The sequence below is a fragment of the Astyanax mexicanus genome, chromosome 21 (assembly GCF_023375975.1).
Source record: "Astyanax mexicanus isolate ESR-SI-001 chromosome 21, AstMex3_surface, whole genome shotgun sequence".
In the NCBI taxonomy this organism is placed as follows: domain Eukaryota; kingdom Metazoa; phylum Chordata; class Actinopteri; order Characiformes; family Acestrorhamphidae; genus Astyanax; species Astyanax mexicanus.
Genome location: NC_064428.1, coordinates 35,719,289 through 35,733,834, shown reverse-complemented (window position 1 = coordinate 35,733,834; position 14,546 = coordinate 35,719,289). Strand labels below are relative to the sequence as shown.

General features: G+C 35.5%; 1 protein-coding gene across 1 annotated transcript; it reads right to left on the bottom strand.

The window, feature by feature from the left end:
- Positions 1 to 395: 395 nt before the first annotated feature.
- mb (myoglobin) lies at positions 396 to 8,461 on the bottom strand. The gene is made up of 4 exons (XM_007229538.4): positions 8,354 to 8,461; positions 6,686 to 6,771; positions 2,655 to 2,874; positions 396 to 1,365 (listed from the first exon to the last, which is right to left on the bottom strand). Exons 2-4 carry the CDS (start codon positions 6,766 to 6,768, stop codon positions 1,225 to 1,227), a joined length of 444 nt encoding a protein of 147 aa, XP_007229600.1. The 5' UTR covers positions 6,769 to 6,771; positions 8,354 to 8,461; the 3' UTR covers positions 396 to 1,224.
- Positions 8,462 to 14,546: the final 6,085 nt, after the last annotated feature.

Here is a 14,546-nt window from a genome sequence, read left to right as displayed (position 1 = left end):
TCTGTGTAATACTTCATGCTGTGGGTGGTGAGCGCTTTGGACTGGATAGGACTAAACAAAAGACAGTGTTGAGTCAGTGTTGAGTAATATTGCCCATTAGAGCTACTATCCATCAGGAATTCAGTTATATTTTTTTATAAATTAATTGACAGTGTTGTAGATCATAAGAGCAAGTTAATATTTTCTTTCCTTTCTTTTTTTATGAAGTATGTCTTCATGTTTGACCAAAAAACGTTGCGAATAAACAAATAAAGACTCCAAACACTCCAAAGAATTACATAAGCTTTTTGTAAAGAATATTTAAAGTATTAAACCCCTGTAACACTTCATGTCATGATTGGTGAGTGCATTGAACTGAGTGCATGGAAGGATTGAATAAAAGACAGTCTGAGTCGTTTCTTTAGCAGAAAGAGAGTTTTATTAATGAACGGTGATTAATTTTCGGGAAAAAAAATCAAACAAAGCCATTAGCTCTCTAAAGCAAAGTTACAGATAATGAAGACACTTGCAGGACAGCAGACAACTATCACACGGACCTGAGCCAAATTTATTCATCGATTTTTATTTCCATCAGGTTTCATTGCAATTCTTTCATTGGCAGTGATTAACTTTGATTAAACTTTGATTAAATGTTCTAGTAGCCCTTAACAAGAGGTAAAAGTTGGTGTGAGTGAAGAATTTAATTGGTCGTAATGCGTGTTTCCATTATTTTGGCCATCCTGAGACCCTAACAGGACCAGTGTTTTGTGTTTTGACGTAGCTTGACCTTCAGAAACATTCAGAAACATCTCCATTCACCTCCACCGCTGACACCGTCTCCACTCTTTACACACACTTTACACAGTTACGCAAAACCGCGAAACTCCGAGAAATAATCAGCGCTTTAATAGTAACACATGCAGGCCTAATGAGTTTAACGATTTCAGTGATTATTTCAGTAAATAGCCTCAGAACGAGCTTGGTCTTTGGGGCGTGGCCGTGGCTGCTGATGTGATCGTTAAGGCGGAAGTTGATTCTGCGTAGTGTTCCACAGTTAATCTGCATGCTCTAAGGCAGCCGAGTCCACCTTAATCGTGAACCCATGCTGGTAAAAGACAGTAGTAGTAACGATAAGTGCTTAGATTATAGAGTGCTCCCATAGTCTATATAAACGCTCGCTCTCGCGCCAGCTCTCTCTCCCGCTCGGCCCGTGTGGAGTTAGGGGCGCGAGGGGTCGGAGGTCGTTTATCCAGCGAAGCCCAGCTCCTTGTAGTAGCCGTCGATGTCGTTAATGACGATGCCGAGCACCTTCCTCAGAGAGTCCTGACCGGCACCGTCAAGACCTGCCTTCTCCCCCAGAACCTTCGCCAGGATCTCAGTGATCAGCTGAGAAAAGAGAGAGAGAGAGAGTTAAAACACTGTTACAGTGTTTATTAGTTACACTGTAACAATTAATCCTGTTTATAAGTTGCTCTGTAACAGTTACATTTGTTTCACAGTGTTTAGATGTTACAATGTAACAGTTCTGTTACAGTATTAAGAAGTTACACTGTAACAATTAAACTTGTTTATAAGTTACATTGTAACAGTTACATTTGTTTCACAGTTGTTAGAAGTTACACTGCTTAAAAATAAGATGGTAGCAGATAAGGTTTTTCTACAGTGGGTATAATTTACACTGTGAAAGATAAAGTTGTTTTACACAGTTTAGATGTAATATTTTAACAATAAAAGTTGCTGTACACAGTTGTGTTACAGTGTAACAGCTGAAGTTGTGTTACAGTGTAACAGCTGAAGTTGTGTTACAGTGTAACAGCTGAAGTTGTGTTACAGTGTAACAGCTGAAGTTGTGTTACAGTGTAACTGTTGTTTTACACTGTTTAGATGGTTTATTTTGACAATAAACTTAGTTTTACTGTCTTTATAAGTTAAATAGTAACAGCTGGTTATTTAACACAGTAACCAGTAGTTGTTTTACAGTGTTTAGACATTACACTGTAACAGTTAAAGTTGTTTTACAGGGTTTAGAAGTTACATTGTAACATTTAATGTTTTTTTTTCAGTGTTTAGAAGTTACGCTGTAAAAGTTAAAGTTGTTTTACAGGGTTTAGAAATTACAGTGTAACAGTTAAAGTTGTTTAACAGTGGTTTAGAAGCTACACTGTAACAGTTACAGCTGTTTTACAGTGATTTAGAAGTTATACTGTAACAGTTAAAGTTGTTTTACAGTGATTTAGAAGTTATACTGTAACAGTTAAAGTTGTTTTACAGTGTTTTAGAAGTTACACTGTAACAGTTAAAGTTGTTTAGCAGTGTTTAGATGTTACACTGTAACAGTTAAAGTGGTTTAACAGTGGTTTAGAAGCTACACTGTAACAGTTAAAGTTGTTTAGCAGTGTTTAGACGTTACACTGTAACAGTTAGAGCTGTTTTACAGTGTTTAGAAGTTACACTGTAACAGTTAAAGTTGTTTAACAAGGTTTATAAGTTACAGTGTAGCAGCTGAAGTTGTTTTACAGTGTTTAAAAGTTACATTGTTACAGTTAAAGTTGTTTTACAGTGTTTAAAAGTTACACTGTAACAGTTAAAGTTGTTTTACAGTATTTAGAAGTTACACTGTAACAGGTAGGGTTGTTTTAAGGCTGTATAGAAGCTGGGTAAGAGTGTAGTGATACCTTGAAGTTGTTGAGGCCGATCTTGTGCTGGTTGGCGTGGGTTGTGGCCAGGGGTTTGAGGATGCTGGCGTGGTTACCCTTGGCCTTCAGCAGCTCTCCCAGCTTCTTCAGCACAGTCACGCCGTGAGCTGCGATGGCAGCGTTACCGACCACCTCCCCGCGGGGGATTCCCACGAACTTAGGGAAGAGCTTCTGGGTTTCAGGATACTCCAGAAACAGACTGCAGAGAACCAGAGATATTATAATTACTCAATTAATTACATTCATAATGAACTATAGAATACTGTTTTAATTTAATATAAAGGTTAAGAAACCTTATTATCAGAAAATGTCTAAAATCTCTATATAACCAAAATTTTTAGGCATTTGAGGTATTTTGTTTTTGTATATTTGGTAATATATCGTTGTTGTTATCAGATAAGTCATTTTGGGTGATTTCTATTGGTACATTTGTTGTACAATTATTAAGACAAAATATTAAGAAGTGCTAGATGCAGATTATGTAAAAAAAAATAATTTGGAAAAGAAAAGAAAAATGTTCTTTCTTTACTTTTTAAGTTTAAATTGAGAGACATTTTTTACTCAATCTTTTAAAAATATATATCTTTTTTGAATAATTCCTATTGGTCTACTCACTGTATATAATCTTAACACCCATGTAAATTGTAGCGGATTTTTCATTTAGTATAGTAAATAAACACTACTAAATTGTTGTATTAATCTATCATGGTACATAAGTACCAAATTGTTGTTGCATTTTTCTATTCCAAATTGGGTTTTAAAGTTTAATTTGACATAAACTTATAATATAAATCAATTAATTAGTTTTAATATAATATAAACTGTAAGCAACCTGCCTGCCGTCACATACAGTGCTGAGTATAGAAGAGAACGTGTTAAATCTCTATATAATCACTGATTAATGACTTTGTATATTTTGTAATATATCTTTGTTGTTATCTCGTAATTAATATTGGGTCATTTTTATTTGTCTATTCGTTGTACAATTATTAAGACTTTTAAGACTATTAAGATTTTAGGAACTGTGAGATGCAGGGTATAGATAAAATAAAATAAAATTGCAAAAATTGAGATACAAGGTTTTTGCATACCAGGAAAAAGTAAAATGTTGGCGTAGGTTTTTTGTGTAGTATTTTAAGCTACAATGTATCAGTTAAAAAGTTTTACCAAAATTGAGATACAAGGTTTTTCAAATGTTCTTCATTTACTTTTTTAAGTTTAAATTGATAGACATTTTTTACTTAATCTCGTAAAAAAAAAAACAAATTGCTTTTTTGGACCATTCCTATTGGTCCATTCACTAGATGGATGGATGGATGGATGGATGGATGGATGGATGCTTTATTGATCCAAGAGGGAAATTCTAATCTCAACACCCATATAAATTGTAGCTGACTTTTTAGTATAAAGTTCATTTAGTATAATAAATGAACACTATTAAATTGTATTAATCTAATAAGGTGCACAATTTACAGAAGTACAGAATTTTTAGATATTTTTTAATTTCCTTTACATTGTTTTGCTAAAGTTTCATCATAAATTTAATTGACTTAAGTCTTTTCTTTTTTTGGAAAGTCCCTATTGGTCCATTCTCTGTGAAATATAACAGTAAATCCCTTAAAATGTTAATTTGCTGATAGAAATGTATATTTTTTTATGTACTAAAGCAATTTTATAGAGCTAAATAAAAGAAATGGAGTTAGAACTGGATGTTAAACTGAGACAAAGCGTTCTTTATTTCTTTATTGGTGCTGAATAGCGAGAGCTGGATGGATGCGAGAGCTGGAGTTGTAAGAGCTGGGTTATCTACACTGTGATCTAAGCCTGCTAATAGCGGGCGCTCCTCAGAGAGCGGGTACAGAGGGTGAGAGCGGGCACCAGCAGAACCCGAGAACTCAAAGCAGGTATTGTCTGAGTGCTGAGCTCAACCTGCAGCAGCATCCTGTTACCTCTGCACTTACTGAGAGAGAGAGAGAGACAGAGAGAGAGACAGAGAGAGAGAGAGAGAGAGAGAGACAGGTAGACTGATCTACACTCTGCAGATATAATCCAGATCCAGATCAGGGAGATTTCAGAGCTAAAGCATCAAAGTATAAAGATATAATCAGTCATGCTGGTTCTGCATCTGCTTTACTGTACACTGTATTACAGTACAGTACTGACGGGTCCTGTTACACTCTTTACCTGTAGCTACACTGTAACAATATTTATAAACTACAGTTAAACAATTAAAGCTCTTATTTTAGCTACACTGTAACAATTAACCCTTTTACACTATTTGTAAACTATTATTAAACAGTTTAAGCTTTGATTTTAGCTACACTGTAACACTTATCACTTTTACAATGTTTATAAACTACAGTTAAAGCTCTTATTTTAGCTACACTGTAACAATTAACACTTTCACACTATTTATAAACTACAGTTAAACAGTTAAAACTTTGTTTTTAGCTACACTGTAACACTTAACCCTTTTTACACTATTTATAAACTACAGTTAAACAGTTAAAGTTTTGGGATTAGCTACACTGTAACAATTAACCCTTTTACACTATTTATAAACTACAGTTAAACAGTTAAAGTTTTGGGATTAGCTACACTGTAACAATTAACCCTTTTACACTATTTATAAACTACAGTTAAAGCTCATATTTTAGCTACACTGTAACAATTAACCCTTTTACACTATTAATAATCTACAGTTAAACAGTTACATTTGTTACAAAATAACAATTATATATTGTAATACAGTGCATTATATTTGAGCTATAATGCATTAAAAATATATGTTTGAGTTATACTGCATTGTAATACAGTACACTATATCTGAGTTAGTTAAAATACATTGCAATACAGTACACTATATTTGAGTTAGTTATAATGCATTGTAATACAGTGCACTATATTTGAGCTATAATGCATTAAAAATATATGTTTGAGTTATACTGCATTGTAATACAGTACACTATATCTGAGTGAGTTATAATACATTGCAATACAGTACACTATATTTGAGTTAGTTATAATGCATTGTAATACAGTGCACTATATTTGAGTGGTAATGCATTACAATGCATTAGATTACTATATGTATGTTATAATGCATTGTCATACAGTACACTATATTTGAGTTAGTTATAATACATTGTAATACAGTACACTGTATTTGAGTTGTAATGCATTGCAAAACAGTACGATGTATTTGAGTTGTATTTGAGTTGTGTGTAGATATTGTAATGCCGTGCACTATATATTTGAGCATAGACCATTGTAGTAGAGTACACTATTTGTGAGTTATAATACATTGTAGTACAGTGCTCTATATTTGAGTTAGTTATAATGCATTGCAATACAATACAGTATATTTGAGTTGTAATACATTACAATCCATTAGATTACTATATGCGTATTATAATGCATTGTCATACAGTATACTATAATTGAGTTATAATGCTTTGCAATGCCCTCGAGTACTATTTGCATATTGTAATGCATTGTCATACAGTACATTATATTTGAGTTATAATGCATTACAATGCATTAGATTACTATATGTGTGTTATAATTCATTATAAAACAGTAAACTATATTAAAGTTGTAATGCATTATAATACAGTACACTATATTTGAGTTATAATGCATTACAATTCATTAGATTACTATATGCATGTTATAATTCATTATAATACAGTACACTATATTTGAGTTATAATGCATTACAATTCATTAGATTACTGTATGCATGTTATAATTCATTATAAAACAGTACACTATATTTGAGTTATAATGCATTACAATGCACTAGATTACTTATTAATCCAGTGTATTACTGTAAATACAGTAGCGTAGTGTTTACGCTGTATATGCTGGGCTATATATAGTGCGTACAGTATTGTGTTACAGTAGTGACTGGGTCAGTGCTTTTGAGGAAGTGGGAGTGTGATTATGGGGTGGGGGGGTAGGTGGGGGGTAAGTTCAGGTTTGGGGTAGTGGTTCACTGTGTTACTGACCGGCTCAGGACCTCCCCGCCGTATCCGGTGAAATCGGCCTCCACGGCCCCCCAGACCTTCAGCACAGCGTCAAAATCAGCCATGGCCTGCGTATACACACACACACACACACACACACACACACACAGAACAAACACAAAGGGGTAAATATTAGCCATAAAGCCGCTACAGAAACTCATTGTAATACAATAAGAAGCTGTAATGCTATATATCACCTCTGTGTCTTGTATGTCCTGTAGTAATGTAATGTAATCTATAGAAAGACACTATGCATTCTTTCCATATCCATATAAATACCATTAGAGCATTGTTCTATATTTAACCCCTCATTAACTGCAGTGTAAATACTGTGCGTGTGGACGTGTGTGATGATGCACACGTACACACCGCCGCAGAGACCCGCAGGAAAAAGATGGAGGTCAGATAAGGTCAGAATGCAAACACACAGGCGCAGCACCACGTCTGCACAGCTGCTTTAATGCGTGCCGTAACTGTAAACATGCCTGGCGTCAATTTGCATTTAAGTATTTCACATTTATATTAAATCAAAATATTGAGAAAGTGGAAAAAAGCGAAAATTTAAACCTTAAAAACACTTTTGGCAATGTTCCAATAAAATTTAGCAAATTAATGTTTTTCACATTTTGACAGAATATGAATCGAACAGTCATTCTTCATATCATATCAGAATTTCATGATGCATGAGCCAATAGAAATGCTCCAAATGGCTTGAAATATATTATTTTTTACATTGACTTTCATTAAAAGTTAATACGGTTTTTACCTTCTCCTGTAAAGTTGCAGAAAATTGGCGATGCATAACTTTTTTGTAAAAGTAATATATCATTAAATGCTTATAATAATTCCTAAATTTCCTTCAGGATAAATAAAGTATCTATCTATCTATCTATCTATCTATCTATCTATCTATCTATCTATCTATCTATCTATCTATCTATCTTATATAATCTTAAATTAGTACATTTTTAATACTTTTCATTCATTAATCTTTCATTAATAATAATTTATTGCTAACATTCTCAAGTTTCTTAAAGCATCGTTAGTGTTTGCAGTATTTTCGTGTTGCTATATATATATACACACTATAATTATATACTAATGTACTTTATTATACACTCAAATAGAGAGTGTAAATTAGTATTATTATTTAATGTTTTATTATTTTATTACAATCAAACATAATTAATAGTTGATTATACACATACATTAACAGTTTATCTCTGTTTAAAACTTCTGCTCATAGAAAGTTAATGACCTTGAGGATTTAGAGGAGAGAACACACACACACACTCACACACACACACACACATTCTAGTGCTTTATAGACTAACTGGACCGTGCAAATTAATCTCTCTCTCTCTCTCTCTCTTTACCGCCCAGTTATAAAGCGTTAATCATTAAATATTATTAATTAATCAGTCATTTTTTAACACGTTGCATTCGTTTATACTATTTGTATTACTATAATAATAATAATAATAATAATAATAATAACAGTAAAAAATTGCACATCCATTATAAAGTAATTAAAGTCAGCAGGTGCATCATTCTCTCCAAGCCTTGGTAGGAAATTGAGCCAAATACAAAACAATAGCATCACCCACACACACACACACACACTCCCGCTCACACACACTGATATCTTACCTCGGATGAGTTTCGGATGAGTTTGGAAGTATCTCTGAGTTCTGACTCCGCAGTGTCCGACCGATTCCCAACTTTACCGTATATAAAGACCTTAATGACATCATCACCTTCCCCACCTGTCAATCACCAATTCCCTCCAGACCCATTACACTATGAAGCCCCGCCCCCTTTATCACCCCACCTCACTCTCAGTCTTTCTCTGCCCCCCCATCTCTCTCTCTCTCTCTCTCTCTCTCACTCTGACTTTGTTGCTCACTCCTTCTTTATCACTCTTGCATTCTCTCTCTGACTTTGTCCCTCTCTCTCTGGCTTCATCACTTTCTCTCTCTCTCTTTCTCTCTCTCTCTGAGTTGCTCACTTACTTTCTTTCTCACTCTTGCACTTGTTCTCTCTGTCTAACTCTCACTATCGCGCTCTGTCTCGCTGTCTCGCCCTCTAAATTGGTTACTTTCTTTCTCTCTGTCAGTCGATCTGTCTCTCTCTCTCTCTCTCTCTCTCTCTGTCTGTTCATTATTTTCTCTCTTTTTCTGTATCCCTTCTCTCTAGCTTAATCTCTCTTCTCTTTTTCCCTCTATCTGTCTGTCTGTCTCTCTTCCTCTTGCTTCATCTCTCCCTCTGTCTGTCTGTCTGTCTGTCTGTTTGTCTGTCTCTCTTTCTCTATTTCTGTCTGTCTTTCTCATGCTTCATCACTCTGTCTGTCAGTCTGTTTGTTTATCTGTCTGTCTCTCTCTGTCTGTCTTTCTCTTGCTTCATCACCCTCTCTCTCTGTCTATCTCTCTCTCTCTCTCTTGATTTGTTGCTCTCTCTCTCTCTCTCTCTCTCTCTCTCTATTTCAGTCTATCTCTTTCACTTGTTTCTTCACGCTCTCTCTCTTTCCCACTAGCTCTCACTCAATCTCTCTCTCTCTCTCTCTCTCTCTCTCTCTCTCTCTCTCTCTCTCTCTCTGGTTTGGTATGTAGTGATAAGTTCAGTGTTGGTTCACCCCTGAGCTGACCCCTTTAAGCTCTGTTACTCTTTCTCTCTACAGTCACCTCTGTGTTCCTGCACTGATATCTCATTAATATTAAACTCAGTACTAAATACTGCCAGAGTACTGCAGTAACAAATCAGTACCGTATACGACTGGTAATCATACAGTAATAGTAATGCAGTGCTATACTCTATAGTACGGTAATGATATAATATTGCAGAAATATTATAGTGGCAGTACAGTAAATGTGAGGTTATAATGAAGTAATAGGTAAAACAGCAATAATAGTTCAGTGCAGCACAGTAATGTTCGTTAAAATGCAGGTGAATATTGCAGCAGTAATTGAGTGTAAGTACAGTAATGATAAGGTATTAGTGCAATAATATTAAAGAGATACTATGTGTGACTAATAGTACAGTAATGATAAGGTCATAGTGCAGTAATAGTACAGAAATGATGAGGTTATAATGCAGTAATAGTGCAGAGATAATAGAGTAGTGCAGTAATAGTATAGTAATAATAAGGTCATAGTCCTCTAATAGTACAGTAATAATAAGGTCATAGTGCAGTAATAGTACAGTAATCATAAGGTCATAGTGCAGGAATAGTACAGAAATGACAAGGTTATAATGCAGTAATAGTGCAGAGATACTAGAGTAGTGCAATTATAGTACAGTAATAATAAGGTCATAGTCCTCTAATAGTACAGTAATGATATGGTCATAGTGCAGTAATAGTACAGAAATGATGAGGTTATAATGCAGTAATAGTGCAGAAATACTAGAGTAGTGCAGTAATAGTATAGTAATAATAAGGTCATAGTCCTCTAATAGTACAGTAATAATAAGGTCATAGTGCAGTAATAGTACAGTAATCATAAGGTCATAGTGCAGGAATAGTACAGAAATGACAAGGTTATAATGCAGTAATAGTGCAGAGATACTACAGTAGAGCAGTAATAGTACAGTAATAATAAGGTCATAGTCCTCTAATAGTACAGAAATGATATGGTCACAGTGCTCCAATAGTACAGAAATGACGAGGTTATAGTGCAATAATAGTAAAGAGACACTAGAGTAGTGCAGTAATAGTGCAGAAATACTACAGTAGAGCAGCAATAACACAATGGTAGTTCAGTAATGGTAATGCAGTAATAGTAATAAACAGTAATAGTAATAGTTGAGTGGTAGTGCAGTAGTGATGTAAGGAATAGTGCAGTAGTGATGTATGGAATAGTGCAGTAGTGATGTAAGGAATAGTGCAGTAGTGATGTAAGGAATAGTGCAGTAGTGATGTATGGAATAGTGCAGTAGTGATGTAAGGAATAGTGCAGTAGTGATGTAAGGAATAGTGCAGTAGTGATGTAAGGAATAGTGCAGTAGTGATGTAAGGAATAGTGTAGTAGTGATGTAAGGAATAGTGTAGTAGTGATGTAAGGAATAGTGCAGTAGTGATGTATGGAATAGTGCAGTAGTGATGTATGGAATAGTGCAGTAGTGATGTATGGAATAGTGCAGTAGTGATGTAAGGAATAGTGCAGTAGTGATGTAAGGAGTAGTGCAGTAGTGATGTATGGAATAGTGCAGTAGTGGTGAGGTCAGGGTTCAGTACTGATACAGTATTACAGTAGTATTTTATGGTGTTTTTCCCGCTGCAGTGCTCAGACTCGCTCTCTGGCCCTGATGTTTACAGTGCAGGTTGAGTGATGGTTAGATTACAGTTGCTGATGCTCTCAGATGTCGGAGGGGTGATGATCAGTTATGGAGTGCGTGATGACGTTTGTTCATTCCTTAATGCCTTTATTCATATCTTTAACAAAATAAACATCTTCTCTGTTAGCTGAGTGCAGGTGAGGAGGACCTGTGAGAAAATGCACAGTCACCGTGACTAAATGAATATCTCAGAACCTGTTTGTGAATTATCTCATTTAATAAACATTATTTACCGTTTTTATTCAAATACAGATCAGGTAGTCAGACATGCATTCATCAATACTGCCATTGGTGTAGGAACTGGGGGGGGGATATCAGAAATAGGTGGATTTGTTCCCCCAAAAAATGATACAGCAGAAAAATAAAATAAAGGTTTTTTTTGAAAGCACGCAGAAATCTGCACCCCCGCCATGAAAAGCACCTCATCTCGGAACCGTGTTTCTAATTAAAGTTAGCTAAAGCATTTATCTCTGCTTTTATCAAGAAGACGTGGGTACGTGCTTCCGAGAGGGGGTGCTTTTCCTGGCGGGGGTTCTGAATTCAGCACAACAGTGGCTTTACAGTGGAGGTCAGTCATAAGAGCAATGAATCGCAACAATAACGAAATACTGCAATAAAAACGGCTTCTGGGTAATGTCTTGTTCTGATAACAGACTGGGAGGATTTGGGTTATTTAAAGTTTATATTAACTGCTGCCAAAAATCTCTATAAAACATAAAGTTACGCTCTTTTAATGAAAGGACACCATCGTAAGAAGTGCTTTCAGTAGAAAAAAACTGTAGTAGAGAGTCTTCTCTGTGGACAGTAGAGACAGTTACTCCAACAAAAGCAGGATCAACTCTTTTAATATCCTTCATTTCAGAAGAAACATTGAACAATGATTAGGGATTTTGTCCATATTTAGTACAAAACATATTATTATAATATCATGATAAGATTATTGAATATCAAAAAAGTCAGGAATAATTTTCTGTATGTGTTTTACCTTTCACAGGTGTGTGTGTGTGTGTGTGTGTGTGTGTGTGTCTGTGTGTGTGTGTGTGTGTGTGTGTGTGTGTGTGTGTGTGTGTGTGTGCGCGAGTGTGTGTGCTCCTCTGTGGTCGGTCAGCAGACAGGTCTATTAATAATAGTTAGTGTCAGCCTTTATTGTTTGGCGCTGCATGATATTCCTGGAGAGTTGCTGTTTGTGTGTGTGTGTGTGTGTTTTTGTGTGTGTGTGTGTGTGTGTGTGTGTGTGTGTGTGTGTGTGTGTGTGTGTGATGCATCCGTGCATTCATGCATGTATGTCTCCTTACTTATAGGTAAGTGTGTGTATGCGTACGTGAGTAAGTGTGCATGCATGCCTGCAAAAGTGTGTGTGAGTGTGTGTGTGTGACCTCACAAGGGCAAATCCTAACGTCCTCTAATAAAGTATAAATATATATATTCACACGTCATCACTGACTGCTCCAGATCCTGTATACGTGTATCTCCAAGACAGCAGCTTCACAATGGGAGTCAATATAAAAATATAAAGTCAATATATAAAAAAAATAAAGTAATTCTGGAGCATTACACATAGGTTTTATTTATTAATTTTTTTGCAAATGAACTATGACTCACTATACCTCACTTTCACTCATTATACATCACTATACCTCACTATAAATCACTCTACCTCACTATACTGCACTCTGACTTATTATACATCACTCAGACTCATTATACTTCACTCTACCTCACTATAACTCGCTCTACCTCACTATAAATCACTCTACCTCACTATAACTCGCTCTACCTCACTATAAATCACTCTACCTCACTATAAATCACTCTACCTCACTATAAATCACTCTACCTCACTATAACTCGCTCTACCTCACTATAACTCGCTCTACCTCCCTATAAATCACTCTACCTCAATATAAATCACTCTACCTCAATATAAATCACTCTACCTCACTATACTGCACTCTGACTTATTATACCTCACTCTACATCGCTTTACCTCATTATACTTCACTCTACCTCACTATAACTCACTCTACCTTACTATAAATCACTCTACCTCGCTGTACCTCACTCAGCCTCATTATACTTCACTCTACCTCACTATACTGTACTCCAACTCATTATACCTCACTCTACCTCACTATACTTCACTTTACCTTGCTATAAATCACTCTTCCTCACTATACTGCGCTCTACCTCGTTATACTTCACTCTACCTCACTATACTGTACTCTGATTCATTATACTGTACTCTAACTCATTATACTTCACGCTACCTCACTAGAAATCACTCTGACTAATTATACCTCACTCTACCTCACTATACTGCACTCTACCTCATTATACTGTACTCTAACTCATTATACTTCACGCTACCTCACTAGAAATCACTCTGACTAATTATACCTCACTCTACCTCACTATACTTCACTTTACCTTGCTATAAATCACTCTACCTCACTATACTGTACTCTAACTTATTATACCTCACTGTACATGGCTATACCTCACTCTGCCTCATTTTACTTTACTTTACCTCACTATAACTCACTCTACCTCACTATACTGTACTCTGACTCATTATACCTCACTCTACCTCATTATACTTAACTCTACCTCACCATAAATCACTCTGACTAATTATACCTCACTCTACCTTGCTATAAATCACTCTACCTCACTATACTGTACTCTAACTTATTATACCTCACTGTACATCGCTATACCTCACTCTGCCTCATTTTACTTTACTTTACCTCACTATAACTCACTCTACCTCACTATACTGCACTCTACCTCACTATACTGTACTCTGACTTATTATACCTCACTCTACCTCACTATAAATCACTCTACATCGCTATAACTCACTCTAATTTGCTTTAAATCTCTCTACATAGCTATACCTCATTTGCCTCACCTCTCAATACTTTGCTATACCTCACTTTTTCTCATTATACTTCACTCTACATCACTATACCTCACTCTGCCTCCCTATACCTCACTCTGTCTCATTATACTTCACTCTACCTTGCTCTAAATCACTCTACATTGTTAAACCTCACTCTACCTTGCTCTACCTGGCTTTACCTCACTCTACCTGACTCTACTTCCCTCTTTCCCATTCTACCTCATTCTGCCTGCCTTGACCTCACTTTACCTCACTCTGCTCCACTCTTCCTCACTCTATCCCATTTTGCTCCATTCTACCTCAGGCTACTCACTTCACCTCACTTGACTTCACTTGACCTCACTTTACCTCACTGTACCTATGCTGTACACGGGTAATGCAATTACAGCTCTTTTGAAGCCTTTTATTATGAAAAATAAAATATTACAATTCTGAAAAATATGAGTTGTCTTACGGTCCTCACATATATATATTTATATATATAGACTACATTATATTGTCATATGCTATAATAATGTATATGTTCTAATAAAAGTTCAATTAAAAGTATTTAATTTGACTGCATTACATTAATCTGGTTAGAGAAAGAAAGTTGTTAATATCTTTAAT